Raw genomic sequence first — 14,917 nt, 5'->3', positions numbered from 1 at the left:
TGCTAGAAGGCCCTCAGAGCTGGACCTCAGTGTCCAGGCTGAACGATGGGGGTGGAGACGCTCCTTCAGGTATATTGGGCCAAGGCCATTTAGGGCTTTAAAGGTCAGCACCAACACTTTGAATTGTGCCCGTAAACGTACTGGGAGCCAATGTAGGTCTTTCAGGATCAGTGTTATATGGTCTCGGTGGCCACTCCCAGTCACCAGTCTAGCTGCTGCATTCTGGATTAGTTGTAGTTTCCGGGTCACCTTCTGTGATTCTATGCTGGCATATTGGTTGAAGAGCCACAGTTGCATAACATGACAGGTCCTGGAGAGTGTCACGGAATGGCTGGACACAGGGCAATGGTGGGAGGAACCAGCTGGGGAACCCAGCCTGGGGAGTGGCGGTGGGACAATGATGAATCGTCAAAGGGAGAAGACTGGAAGGAGGTATTGGAAACTGAAGGGGCAACAAGACTTAGTGAGCAGGAAGAGTCTGTGACAGAGAGAAGTCTGGAAGCAGAGGCAGAAGCAAGAGAGGAGGGAGGCCAAGAGGCAGAGATGAGTCAGGCTAGTGAAGAAGCCAGGGGGTCTCCCCCTCCTGCTGTGACCAGCTCCCCTCCCCCCTGGTCTCCCAGGACCAGAATAGATATGAAGAGGGAGGAGCAGAGACAGGTGTGCTGGCATAGTCTCAGATTGCTTGGTATAGACCTGGGAGGAACAGACTTATGGAACTGTGGGAAGGAGGAGATCTTCAGCCTCCACAACTGCCTCATAGGGACAAAAACTACTGAGAAGAATTGCTGTGCTCATTAGGCCAGGCAACCGTGAGCAGGCCTTGTTTCTCTTAACAAAGAGTTAGCATCACATACTCTCTGTGATTTATTGCTGGCTAGCTCTCTGAGTGTGAAAGGAATATTAGAAAATAGGACAGAAGTACTTCCATCGTAATCAGGAAAACAGATACAATATTCCACACAACCGAATGCACCTTCAGGTCCATTTTGTCGGCCCTCATCCATCCATCTTTTTTTGTTGCCATTTCCCTCACAGGTCCAGAGCATGGGGAGACAACCAAGACCCATGCCCTTCCTTCTGTTCCTTTTCTGGCTGGGGACCTCTTGGGAGGCGCATGTGCCCCACCGGGTCATCCCCTCCAACGCTACCGTTTTCTCTCATATCTACACAATAAAGCTGAAGGGAGATGGCACCGAGGATGAGGGAGCCTCCTCTGCACCCCAAGAGGCGCTGGGCCCTCCTGGCTCCTCCAGGGGAGGAGGCCTGTACGAGCACACACTGGAAGGGCCAGACCAGGAGCATGTGGTCTTCACTCACCGCATCAACCTGCCCCAGCAGTCCTGTGGGTGCCCACCTGGCACCGAGGACACCCAGGACCTCCTGAGACGGCTGCAGGCACTAGAGAACGAAGTGCGGTCACTGCGGGACACCTGCCAGGCTGGGGGAGGCTGCTGCCCTGCGACCAGCAGTTCCCAGGCTAGTACAGGTAAGGCCTTGGAGAGGGTATGGAGCACCGAAGTGACCCCCCTGGGGCACAAGGAAACCTACCCTACCGGGTTCTTGTGGGGATGAAATGCGGGTGGGAGAGAACCCTGTATGCCACTACAGTTTCTTCCAAGGGAAGAAGACTCAAAGCCTGGGGAGTGGTGGTAGGACACTGATGAGTGGTCAGAGGGAGAAGACTGGGAGGAAGAAGTGTCAGAAGCTGAGGATGTAGCAGGGTTTGGTGAGCTGGGAGGCTCTGTGGCAATGTCCAGAATGAGAGGCAGAAGTTGAAGCAGGAGGGAGGTCAAGAGGCATAGACGAGTCAGGCTGGTAAAGAGTCACAGATGTCTCCCACTCCTGCTGTGACAAGCTCTCCTCCCCTCTGGTCTTCCAGAACCAGAAGAGGCATGAAAAGGGCAGAGGAGAGGTTGGCTTCACACAAGCGCAGTCTCTGATTGCTTGGGGAGAAACCCTGGAGATGATGGGACTTGGGCAGCTGTGAGGAGGCGGGAACCTTCAGTCTTAGCAACTGCTTCGTAGGGGCAAGGCCTACTGGAGATGAGCTGCTGTGCTCATTAGGACTGACCCTCCTGTTTCTATCGTGTTCTTGCTAATAAAGAGTTAACTCCAACTTGCACAGTGTGATTTACTGATGGCTCGCCCTGACAGGCATGATATATAGGCAATACAGTCGTACCTTGGTTCTCGAACGCCTTATGACTCGAACATTTTGGCTCCCGAATGCTGCAAACCTGGAAATAAGTGTTCCGGTCTGCAAACGTTCTTTGGAACCCAAACGTCCGACGCAGCTTACGTCGCTTCTGATTGAGTGCAGAAAGCTTCTGCAGCCAATCGGAAGTCATGCCTTGGTTTCGAACATTTACGGAAGTCAAACAGACTTCTGGAACGGATTCCACTTGTGAACCAAGGTATGACTGTACGTGCAAATAAATAAACCCACAAGATGGTTAGGTGTGGCCTGGCTTTCAATCCCTGACCTCCTTCTTCCCTTCCCTACTTTCTCTCGCCCCTCACCTAGGCCAGACGGACACTCGCACCTTGTGCTCGAACCATGGTTCCTTCGACCTCTCCCGCTGCCTGTGCGAATGCGAGGCAGGCTGGAGTGGCCCCACCTGTGCCGAGCCAACCTGCCCAGGTGGCTGTGGTGGCCCCCAGCGTGGCAAGTGCGCAAACGGGCGCTGCCAGTGCCGCCCCGGCTACTCCGGTGCCCGCTGCGAGGAGCCGCCTTCCTGCCCAGACGACTGCAACGACCAAGGGCGCTGTGTGGACGGGCGCTGTGCCTGCTTCCCTGGCTACTCTGGACCTTCCTGTGCTGACCCGGCCTGCCCGCAGGACTGTCAAGGTCGTGGCCGATGTGTGGATGGGCAGTGCGTGTGCGACCCTGGCTACTCCGGGCCCGACTGCGGGAGCCGGGCCTGCCCCAGCAACTGCAACCGGCGGGGAGAGTGCCACAACGGGCGGTGCGTCTGTGAGCCCGGCTTCACGGGCCCAGCCTGTGGAACCAAGGCCTGCCCCAACGACTGCAACCAGAGAGGCCGCTGCCTGAAAGGAGCTGTGTGCGCCTGCCACAAGGGGTATACCGGGCCGGACTGCGGGCAACTGGCATGTCCGGAGGACTGCAGTGGCCGCGGGGAGTGCCAGAACGGAGTGTGCCTCTGCCATGATGGTTATTCAGGAGAAGACTGTTCTATAGGTAGGTAGGAAACACCTCAAGACGAAATCGCTGCGGCCCAGTGACTCAGGGTGTTGAGTTTGCTTCTCTTGCCCTCAGGCTATTTTGCAAGTTCCTCGGGTACTTCAGGTCAAACCCTGATGCTTGCCAACCGTGTAAGTGAGAGGAAGCCTTTGTTTTTCATAAGAGAATAGTTATCTTGTTCATCAAGAGTAGGCAGCATACCGAACAAGCTTTTACATCCGGTATGAAAAGGTCTCTGATTTAGTGCTCATTTTTATTTCATTTAGGTGTTCATCCACACTATTTTTTGTGACTGTAATTTTGTAATAATTATTTTTTTAAAAAAAATCATTACATTTACATTCATTTTTTCAAAAAAATCTGCTTTTAATGTTTCATTTTAAATTGCTGTGACCCGCCCTGGGATATTGGGGTGAAGCACGAGCAATTATTATTATTATTATTATTATTATTATTATTATTATTATTATTATTAACTTTATATTGGTTTTTAAATCTGACTTGAGGTTTTTGTTGTTTTGTTTTTAGAACAATGTTTTTTAATCGTATGTACATAAATCACCTTGAGAGGAAAGTAATTCATGAATAAAATCATCTTAATTATCATAGTCAGGCACTCTGGCCACCTGATCACAGCCTTTCCTGCTGTGGTGTGATATATTGTATTTCCATTTTTTATTCCCTCCCCCTAAATTTGCATCTATACATATACTGTATAATTGCATATGCAAATGGCATGCAAGTTCTAGCCACCCTAGGCATCAGGGCTTTTATCTTGATGAGGTTCAGATCAATACACTTTTGGGGGACACGCTGGGGAGCGTGAGTGTTAAAAGAAGGCTGGAGATAAATTTGGTTTTCAAATCTTTTCTGCCCCCCCCCCACTCTTCTCTTGCTCTTGACCTGAATAGAGATTCCATCCATTGGCATCCATGTGAAAAATCGAGATGAGACGTCCTTCCACTTGGAGTGGAGCCGCCCGGAAGTATCTGTGGATGCGTATGAAATTCACGTGAAGCCCACAGTAAGCAACCACTCTTTGGGACAATGTGCTTCCACAGAAAGCAGGGAAGGGGGTAGATTGTAAGGGTAGGTCTTTGAGCAGGGGGCTTCTTTCATTTGGCTAGAAAAATTGTGAATGGTGTATGGGGGGAGGGGGAATAGAGGTATATCAGGGCCGGCCCTAACATTAGCTAGATTGAGGCAGCCACTTCATGAGACAGATGATGAGGAGATGTTGGAGGCCAGAGCTGGTTGCACTATGCAGCTCGCACTGTGACAACTAAGCTAGCTTGCTGCCCTCAGTTGTGGTGGAGGGTGCTGCCCTATGATTCGTGCTGAAGTAAGATCCAGTTGCCCCTCCGGCTGGTTTCTGTAAGTGGGCTTGGGGCGCACCATTTTGTCTCAAGCAGCATAATATCTTGGGCTGGTATCGAGGTCTCTCTTAACACTAGAACGCCATCCAGTGAACCCAGGTTGTGAGAGATTCAGGAGCGACAGAAAGGACTTCTTCACACTGTGCGTGGTTGAAATATGACATTCGCTACCACTAGATGTGGTGGTGGCAGCTGACTCGGAAAGCTTTAATCTGCATGTGTGTATCAACACAACCGGGCACTGCCCAGCGGTGCATTTTTGGGCGTTTCCTTCTGGTGCCGAAAAGTTACTCAGTGCCTTTCTCCTCTGACGTGCAGCGGGATCAGCAGGCAGGTGAATCAGTACGTCTGTCTGGCACGGAGACAGGCTTCGAACGCAGAGGGCTGACGCCGGGAGAGGAATACACTGTCACTGTCCGGGCAGAAAAGGGGCAACGCTACGGACCCCCCGTCACCCAGACCGTGCGTACACGTATGTAGCATGGAGCAGTGTGTTTCTCTTTTTAACACTCGATTGGGAGCCGCCCAGAGTGGCTGGGGAAACTCAGCCAGATGGGTGGGTTATAAATAAATTATTATTATTATTCTCTCTTTTGCCCGTCTCTGCCCTTGCAGCCTGTTCCCAGTTAAGCTTTAGGAGTGCCTATCTCCAGTCTAAATTACTCTCTGTGGGGCAGTGATGACGAGAATCATAGAATTGTAGTTGGGAGGGATCTTGTGGGTCACCTAGCGGCTAGCCCAACTCCCTGCAACGCAGGAATCTCTTTGCCCACAGCCTTCCCAGGGTGGGCTCAAACCAGCAGCCTCCTGGTTAACAGCCAGAGGCCCTGACCAAATGCACTGCACCACCTTATAACCCGCCTTTCCTCCAAGGAGCTCCAGGCGGCATACAGTATATCCCTCTTCCCCTTTTATCCATAGGCAGAGAGGCAGGGACACCCAAGATTGCCCACAACATTCTGCTACACTTCCAGAAGTGGCCTTTTCATTGTGCGAAAGCTAAGATACAACGCAGAAATTAGCAGATAGTGGAGCGTTTGGAAACAGGATGCACTGGTGTGCGAATGCAGTCTAATTCATGGAGGGTAAAGGCTCTGAGTGGCTACCGGTGGCGGACTTTGGGCTGTCGCATTTCAGCGCTACCCTGTGTGGTGCCCAAATTCGCCCCTGCTGCCTCTCATGCTCCATTCTGCATTATTGTTGTGGCGCCCCCTGCAGCGTGGAGCCCAGTGCAGCCAAACTGGTCGCGCTATCCTAAAATGGCCTCTGTGGTGCTAACCGCAATGGCTATGTCCTGCCTCCACTGTCACAGCCAACATGCCTCCAAATCTCCAGTGTCGAGAGAAGCACTGGTCCTGCTTTCAGGATTCCTTTTGGCACCACGAGAACATGATGCCAGAGCATGATGGGCCCCTGGCCTGATGCAGCTGCAGAGCTTCTCTTATGTTCCTAATACCACCTTCCCCTGCATATCATATGCTTAACTGCACTTCTTCTTTGGCTATCACTCATAGCCGAGCAAGATTGTCTTCCATCAACACGGTTTTAACAGTGAGACCGTTAGTGACTGTGGAGGCCAATTCTGGATCCACACTTCCTTCCACAGTGGGGACATTGGTTTCTGGGTGGGAGTCGATCACGGTGAAGCTTTGCCAAATATGTCTTCCTCTTAGTACGTTCCCCCCTTTCGTCCTGAGTCTGAGCATCTTCAAAGTCCACGACACCTTTGGTAAAGGCTGTTCTCCAATTGGAGTGCTCACAGGCCAGTGTTTCTCAATTGTTGGTGTTTATACTGCATTCTTTTTAGATTTACCTTGAGACCGTCTTTAAACCTCTTCTGTTGACCACCAGCATTACGCTGTCCAGTTTTAAGATTGGAATAGAACTAAACACCTGTACTTCCTGTTACACCCTGTGCCAACAAATCAAGGCTCTAGTCCTCAGTTTTAAAGTGCTCTGCCTCCGCTCCCTCCCTGCTACTTTCATTCTGCACAAGGTCCTGCTGCCTCTAAGTGTCCTCCGGTCTCATTTCTGTGCCTTGTGTGCTATGTACATCTCTCCCCCATCCCCCTCCCAGGAGTAGCTCCTCCGCGTGGCCTGCAGTCGTCGCAGGTGACAGAAAACTCCATGACCTTGGAGTGGGAACCGCCAGCCTCTCGCCCTGACAGCTACATCCTGAGCTACGTGCCTCTGGTTGCCTCTCGGCCCGCCCAGGCCGTGAAGCGTGTGGAACTGCCTGCAGCACCTGAAAGCGTCACCCTGGACGAGCTGGAGAGCAGCACCCGATACCGCATCACCATGTTCGCCCGCCAGAGCGGCGAGAACAGCCGAGCCACCAGCATCATCGTCAGCACAACTGGTAGGGCCCCGGGAGTGGCGGCTGGGAGCTAGGGGTTGCCCCTTGTCTCGGCTGGGGATGCGAGAGGGATTTAATTTGTACCGAAAGGCAGACCTACCTAATCCACACTTCCTGAAACAGTTTGTGATCCAGAACGCAGCAAAGGGAAGCAGAACGCTCTTCCGACTGACTGACCCACTCCCACTCCTGTTTTCAGTTCTGCAACCTAATGGGATGCCACCACTAAGTGCTTGATACCTGTAGTACAAAACTGATAGAGAAACAGGACCGGGTTTCATAGTCCATGCCATCTGCTTCCCCAACATGCAAATCAATCCACATGCGAGGCTAGCAGGTGAGCTTATGGGGCCACAGGTTATGCCACGTGGCAAGAGATTAAGGGAGAAGGATGGTTCAGGATGAGCAAAGGAGGCAGGTTTGCATTAAAATGTGAAGCTGACATTCTCAGCTTTCTGAAATAAGAGCATGAAATGAAACTCAGCTATCTTTCGAAATCTACAATTCTCCCAGTTTTGATAAAGGTCTAAAACCTCATGGTGAAATGGAAGAAATGGTCATAACAAAACTCAACAAATGTATGCCTTGGCCCAGCGATTCTCCATTGTTACTTCCTAACTCCTTGCTAGGACTAGCTCATACCTTAGCTTAATGTGGATTGTGAACCTCTCCTTTGAATCCCCCACGTCGTTCTCCTCCAACTTCTGCTGTCCCCCATTTTCTCCTCCCTAAATTTGGAGATTCCCTATGCGATCGATGCAGCTCTCCTATTTGGATTTTCAAAGCATGAGGAATCTCTGACTTTAGGGGGGAGAAAGTGTGGGATAGCAGCAGTAGGAGGAGAACACCACATGGACAAGGCCTGCATGTCCATCTGTCTCCAGCCTAGACAACAATGGTGGTGAAAAGGAGGCTCAGCAGTGGAAGACAACTGAGGCACCACCCCACCAACTTAGGGCAACTGAGACACCACCCCACCAAACTCATTCTGCCCTCAGCCAGTGCCCAACTGCCCACCTTCTTTCTTAAAACCAGTGCAGGAGGTAATCCCTGGCTGTCACCTTCCTTCTCCTTTAAGCCCAGCAATGCCCCTTGAAAAACTCAGCTCAGCAAGAAGGAGGATGGAGGCAAAGCTAAGACTAGTTGGCTCCACCTTCCATTGGCTCTGGCTCTTGCCTGTCATTGGCTATGGCTCCGCCTACTGTTGGGCTTTCCTGTCTTCCACCCCACTAGACCCAAAGGGCACCAGTCCCAACAGCCATCCCTGGGGGGCAAAGGCTGCCAATGCCTGCTTGCTCATTGGGTCTCAACCTCACAGGCAGGCAGGTGGCAAGAACAGTGAGCAAGGAGGACAGCCACAGCAAGCAATGATGACAGTGAGAAGGTGGACTCTTTAAGGGGAATCGGGGTGTGGAGGGTGTCCTGGAGACAGCATGCCAGTAGGAAACTGCGTGCCGAAGGGTAACTGCAAGATGAATATGAAACTGCCCACATTGGGTGCCTCTCATCTTTCACCATAATCTTTTCCCCACGTCTTTTCTATCCAAGTATTATTACCATCTCATTATTTCCTTTCGACAGCTGCAGTGGTCAGAAGATGGCATCCCTTTCTCTCCCACAGCCCCTTGTTCTTCCCTTCTCTTGACAGCTCACAGGTCTCTGGAGATCCAACAGACAGAAAGGACTACAAGGGTGATTTCTGAGGAGAGCTCAAACTAACTGCCTCGCTTTTATTGCAGCTGATGTGAGAGCTTGAAGGAAGGTTCCCAAGAAGGGGTCAGCAGCGCGCATGTCTCTTCTGTGGGGTGCCAACTCCATTGCAGGCTGCTTCAGAAGGGGTGGATGGGTGGGAAACCAGGGGTTTTCTTACCAATTGGGGATCTACCTCTGCAATTGATTTACCACTTCCCATGCATCCCATCTCCACAGCTCACTTTCATCCCCTCCTTTGCTGTAACTGCCTCAATTTTTGATCCCACCAGCACCAGCTCCGAGCCAGCCAGTCCGCCAGTACTCCACACCACCCCCCTCTTCTTCCCACCGAAGGCCTGACTCTTCCTCCTCTGGGCCTGGAGCCGGTCAGCCTGGCAACAGGCCGCAGCCAGGCCGTAGCCCTTCCAACATTGCCAAAGCTAAGGAGCTTTTCATGAAGAAAATGACTGAGAACATCTCGACCAAGCTCTCCCCGTACAACGGGACCCTCCTTGAGCGTTTGGAGAGCTACCTCCGCGCCATAAACTTCCCTCTCCATGGTAACCGGACCATACAGAGTGTGGCCAGGGACATATACATCTATCTAATTCTCCGGAAGCCAGAGGAGGTCATAGAGAGTTTCAAGGACCGGCTTGATAGAGAGACTGACGATCTGCTTCAGAAAACAGAATCCCCAACTGCGAGAGGCAGCTACTCCCACTCAGACCACCCCAAGCCGGCGGTAGTAGGCAGCTCCTCGGGCAGTATTGAGGTTTCTCTGGACAGCGTGAGAGGGGTCTCTGACAACGTGGTCATCCTCTACCGCAATACGGGGACTGGAGAAGTAGGGGAGCTAGTGGTGCCTGGAGATTCCTCCAGAGCAGTTATCACCGGATTGGATCCTGGCACAACCTACCATGTGGAAATCCACGGGGTGCTGAAAGGACGTTCCTCTAAGTCATACTCCTTTATAACTGCCACAGGTACCAGGATGGGTAGGACGTCCGTCTCCCAGGGTGGTTCGCTATCTCCTTCTTGCCTGTAATCATACAATCACATGCCCCGCCCGTGTTGCCACCAAACTGAATCTGTGTGCCGTCCAGACATGTGTTGCTTTCGCATTCTCCAGAACAGGAGTGGGGAACCTTTTTTTTTATATGTCTCCATTCTCAGACCAAACAAGCAAGAGGCATTCCAGCTAGTTGAAAAGACTTGAAGAGAGGGTGGAGCGTGACTGGCAAAGGTTGTGGCCTGGGGAGAGTGTGGCCCTGGGAAAGTTCTGAGGGCCGGATTGAGGAGGGTAGAGGGCCCTATTCCGCTCACAGGCCTGAGGTTCCCCACCCCTGCTCCAGAAAGTCGTTCAGACAGCCTCCTGCTAATTGTTTTCTCTTTTTCCTAATCAACAGCTTTCTTGACTTCCTCACTCGTATCGTTCTTCACGCCAATGTCACAGTGTCCACCAGCTAATTATCTTCTTCTTCCTGAAGCCAAATAACGCAATCACTTGCAGCTCCCGGAATTTTGTCCAGTCTGTTTTTTGTGCTACACACTGCTTCTTGCAGTCACTGTGTTTGCATTTGCTCCTTGTCTGTGTTGCCACAAGATCGTCTGAATGTCTGTGAACCAAACTACGATAGCCTTTGGAGGGGATCTAAACCCAAAAACAAAACAAACAAACAAGCAAAAAACAGTTGTGGTTGGACTCCAACTCCCATGAGCCCCAACCAGCATGGCCACAGGCCAGCGGGATGATTCAAGTTGTAGTCCAGCAAGGCCTTGAGGGGAACCCCCTGTCCTATGAATTTGCTTGCAAACAAAGGAGTATTTATAGGCTTCTTGATAAAAATGTTTATGATGATCCCCGTCAAGTATGATGCTAAATAAAAATGATGTTTGGAGAGGAAAACAGGGTGACTGAGAAGGATTTGATTTAAGTATTTCATTGCATTTTTATTCTGCTTTTCTGTCTAAAACACCAGCTTTGTCCAAACCTTCCCTTTTATCCTCTACAACCCTGCTTGGTAGGTTAGACTGAAATATAGCAACAGGCCCTAGATCACCAGTGCTCTAAACACAACCTCACACTGGCAGATTATTGTATCTAGTTTTAAGTATTTAGTTTAAGGTTATGCCTTGAACATTTATTAGGAAGACCCAAAGAGTTCTCTCTTTAAAATAAAAGGGGGGGACACCCCTCCAAAAAAAAAAAAACTTCACAATTTTTCACCTTTTGAATTTTGAAATTCCACTGAACTCTATGTTTCTGCGAAATGTTGTTTTGGCACTACTTCTTCTCTGTCACGCAATTTATTTATTTATCTTCCATTGCACACCCTTTTCCCAGCTACAGTCGCGTGCTGACCTTGGTCAAGAGTGTCTCTGGATACCTTTGTGTTTAACTGCTTTATTCTTCCTCCAGGCAAAGCAGTCGTCCCGAGCTGTTGCCTTCATGTCGCTTCTGTGTGGCTGAAAGATTTCTCCCTCAATCACACACTTTCTTTTGCAGCAATGTTGGCTTCCACCACGCACCTATCAAAACAGTTCACGTAGCTGCTGTTCCCACCCACCATCCACTGCTCAGCATCTCTATGTGCTCACCTTGAAATTAACTGGGATGTTTGAGTGGGGTGTGCGTGTGTGTCTTTTTCAAGCAGGTGCTCTCTCTGATTGGGTGAAGAAGCCATAGAGGAAATGATTGGGGTTCTATCCAGTACCACAATGACTTCTGCCCATGTAACGGGACTTATTTGCCTCATTTGCCCCCATTGGGGAGGGACAGGGAGTCCCATTGCACAGATGGAAGTCCTTGTGCTAAAGGGATGATTTTGTGGGATACAGCCCTTCTCTCACCCCCTCTTCTTGACGGGGTCAGCTCTGATACAGGTTTGGCTAGCATACTTCTCCACTGAACAGGCCCCTGCTCTCCCCTAAAATCAGCATTCTTGATTAGAATTAAAACAAAGTTATGTTTGGGCATGTAATTCTTAATAAAATTTATCCTCATTCAAATTTTCTTGGCAAATTAGGTCTAGGGTGAAAGTGGAGGGTGAGTTTAGTGTAAATACGCTCACTCATTGCAAAAACAAAAAACAAAAAACGCACAGCCCTACAAAAAAACCTAAAGCGGTATATACATTTTGTTAAATAAAATAAATAAATAGCACAGGGCCTGGAGCCGTCTTGAGATGTGCTATCAGTGACCCATGCCCTAAGTATATGGACTGCCACATTCTTTACTAGCTAAAGCCATCACATAGCCTTCAAGGGCAACCCACTGCCATAGAGTACATTACAGTAGTCAATATGCCTTTCACCCCTTATTCCATGCCCAGGGAATGGGGAGGTGTGCTAGTTGGAGTAAAGCCAGGGAGGAGGAGAAGAGGTTGCAATTTTCTCACCCAACATCTCTCTTTCTTCAGCTCCAGGATCTCCTTCAGCTGCCAAGACCCAAACTTTCCCTAGATTCACCACAAAAAGCCCTGAAGTGCCACTGCGGGACCTGACTGTGACGGACATCTCTCCGGACAGTCTCCGTGTGACTTGGTCGGCCCCACCCAGTTCCTTCCGCAGCTTTTCCCTTCAGTACAGGGACCCCAAATCCAGTGCCCCACCAGGGGAAATCAGAGTACCGGGGACAGAGAGGAGCGTCACCGTGATGGGTTTGACCCCCAGAACGGAGTACGAACTGGAGTTAAGTGGGGAGAAACCTGATGGAAGCTACAATCCTCCTCTAACTACAAAGACATCCACAGGTACATCGCTCTGGGCTCCCCGAATTGAGGATGCTGCCATATGCAGAGTCAGATCATGGCTCCATCTAGTTCAGTATTGCCTACACTGACTTGCAACAGCTCGCCAGGGTTTCAGTGGGCAATCCCAGCCATGCAAGGGAGTGAACCAAGGACCTTCTCCATTTAGAAGAGATGCTCTAGGCACGAGCCACAACCCTCATTTACCCAGCTATATTTGATCACCTTTCTTTTTTCTAGGCCTCCTTTACTTTGTTTCAGAACCTGCACAAAGACGACTTCATAACACCTCTTATAATATTTCTGACACAAACCAGGAAGTTTTCTAACCCACTAACTCCCATATTTCTTCCAGACACATATTTTGGGGTTCAGCAGCCCGCTTCTCCGTTCTGGTGTGATAAACACCAAATTCTTTCCACCTTGCAGGATTCTGAGATGTTGGCGGTTATTTATCATGAGCTGCTTGCTGGGTGTGGGATGGGGGTCGGGCAACACTGAATCCTAAGGCGTAAGGGAAGGCGGTCCCCACAACCATTCTAGAGGGTTTCCTAGCAAGAGTTGCCACGTTGATTAGCCTCTATACTGCTGCAGTAATTAGTTACGTTTTATATGCTGTATTTTGGTTTTGTATTTTTTTATTATGATGGAAACTGCCCTGGGATCACTTGCGTGTGATGAAGGATGGTGCTGCACACACCCTTGCAGTGGTGTGCTGTGACTTGAGCGCCTGCTTTTAGCATTGCGGCACCAGTTTCCTGGAATCCTCTTCCCATCAAAGTGAATCAAGCCCCAACGTGCCCGTGTTCTTTCAGTGTTATATTGTTAATCTCCCTTTCCTTCCAACTCTTTCCCAAATTAGGCTGCACACACACCCTACTTTTAAAGCACATCTCCACACCTCCAGTATTCTGGGAACTATAGTATACCCCTCACAGAGCTATAATTCCCAACAGCCTTATACATTCCCCAGGCTTCTTGGGGGGACATGATGTACTTTCAATGGTTCTTCTTCTTCTTCTTCTTCTTCTTCTTCTTCTTCTTCTTCTTCTCCAGCGGCGATCACTCGTAGCCGAGTAAGATTGTCTTCCATAAACACGGTTTTAACAATGAGTCCATAAGTGACTGTGGAGGCCAATTCTGGACCCACACGTCCTTCCACAGTGGGGACATAGGTGTCTGGGCAGGAGTTGATCACAGTGTGGATTTGCCAAGCATGCCTTCCTCTTAGCACATTTCTCAGTTTGTTTCCATGCAGCCTTGATTTGTTTTATTTCTACAGTTTTCAGTTCTCATTATTAATGCTTCGGTGCTGTGTTATGATCTGTGTTGTACATTCTATATCTGTGTACTGAAGAACATAAGATGAGCCTGCTGAATCAGACCAAAGGCCCATCAAGTCCAGCATCCACCCTCTTCTCATAGTGGCCAACCGGATGCCTGTGGGAAGCCTGCAAGTGAGATATGAGCACAACAGCACTCTGCCTACCTTCGATTTCCAGTAACTGGCATTCAGAGGCAATGAGAGGCAGAGCACATCCATCATGGCTAATAGCTGTTGATAGAGGTTGATAGCTTCCCAGAGTGGCTGGGGGAACCCAGCCAGATGGGCAGCGTATAAATAATAATAATTATCATTATTATCATTATTATCATTATTGCATAGCTGTCGTTTCCCTTTTTTTAAGGGAAATTCCCTTATTCCAAATAGGACTCCTCGCAAGAAAATAGAAAAGTTGACAGCTATACATTATTATCATTATTATTATTGCCTTGTCCTCCATGAATTTGTCTAATCCTCTTTTATAGCCATTCAAGCTGGCAGCCATCACTGGCTCCTACAGACACCGCTTGGGTAGTTTTTTGAAAATATAGTGGTGTAGAAATCTGGAAATCAATGAATTAATGAATGTAACTGAAAACCTAACGTGAAATAAACTTCTTCAGTCCAGAGGAGGAACTGGATTGTAGCTAAGTTGCTCTTGGCTGGGCTCATGGATAGTGTCATTATACAGTTTGGTCATTAGGTGGCACTAGACTTGGTTGCGCAAGATAGAACACGGATCACGAAGCAGTATTAAAACCAGCAAGAATTAAAAACTGCAGAAATAAAATAGACTTCTTCTGGGTAGGCTTGGTAAAATTAAATAAAAATACTTGGGAATTAAGATCATTATATTTTCTCCAATCCGCTTACTTCTTTCCTTCTTAAGTGTTCGACAGCCGTCATCCTCTCCTCCTCTTGTTCGTTTTTCAGCCCCGGCACCAGCCCTGGAGAAGCCCACTTTGGGGCAGCTCTCCGTCTCGGACATCAAAGAGAACTCTGCCCGCCTGTCCTGGGACATCCCCACGGGGACCTTTGACTCCTTTTTGATCCAGTATAAAGATGCTGAGGGCAAGCCGAAGAGTCTGCCCCTGGACGGAGGATCCCAGGAGGTCACCATCTATGACCTAGCGCCTTCCCGGAAGTACAAGTTCAGTCTTTATGGACTCGTGGGCCGCAAGAGACATGGCCCTGTTTCCACAGAGATGGTTACAAGTG

The 14,917-nt window shown here is 49.6% G+C and overlaps 1 protein-coding gene across 22 annotated transcripts in view; it reads left to right on the top strand.

Moving 5' to 3' along the window:
• The window catches only part of TNXB (tenascin XB), a 124,720-nt gene that overhangs the window by 39,808 nt on the left and 69,995 nt on the right, over positions 1 to 14,917 (top strand). For 20 of the 22 annotated variants that reach the window (XM_082206860.1, XM_082206859.1, XM_082206845.1 and 17 more), the window contains exons 2-9: positions 1,036 to 1,486; positions 2,525 to 3,199; positions 4,114 to 4,226; positions 4,897 to 5,050; positions 6,656 to 6,937; positions 8,917 to 9,609; positions 12,046 to 12,378; positions 14,633 to 14,914. In XM_082206860.1, coding sequence (XP_082062986.1) covers positions 1,045 to 1,486; positions 2,525 to 3,199; positions 4,114 to 4,226; positions 4,897 to 5,050; positions 6,656 to 6,937; positions 8,917 to 9,609; positions 12,046 to 12,378; positions 14,633 to 14,914 — 2,974 coding nt within the window. In that variant the 5' untranslated portion in view covers positions 1,036 to 1,044. The remainder of the gene's footprint in view (positions 1 to 1,035; positions 1,487 to 2,524; positions 3,200 to 4,113; positions 4,227 to 4,896; positions 5,051 to 6,655; positions 6,938 to 8,916; positions 9,610 to 12,045; positions 12,379 to 14,632; positions 14,915 to 14,917) is intronic. The other 2 variants (XM_082206848.1, XM_082206850.1) reach the window with 2 other exon arrangements.

The sequence above is a fragment of the Podarcis vaucheri genome (genome assembly GCF_965113315.1).
Source record: "Podarcis vaucheri genome assembly, chromosome: 2".
NCBI lineage: Eukaryota > Metazoa > Chordata > Lepidosauria > Squamata > Lacertidae > Podarcis > Podarcis vaucheri.
Note: the sequence above shows the minus strand (reverse complement) of the source record. Positions and strands in the feature narration are given on the sequence as shown.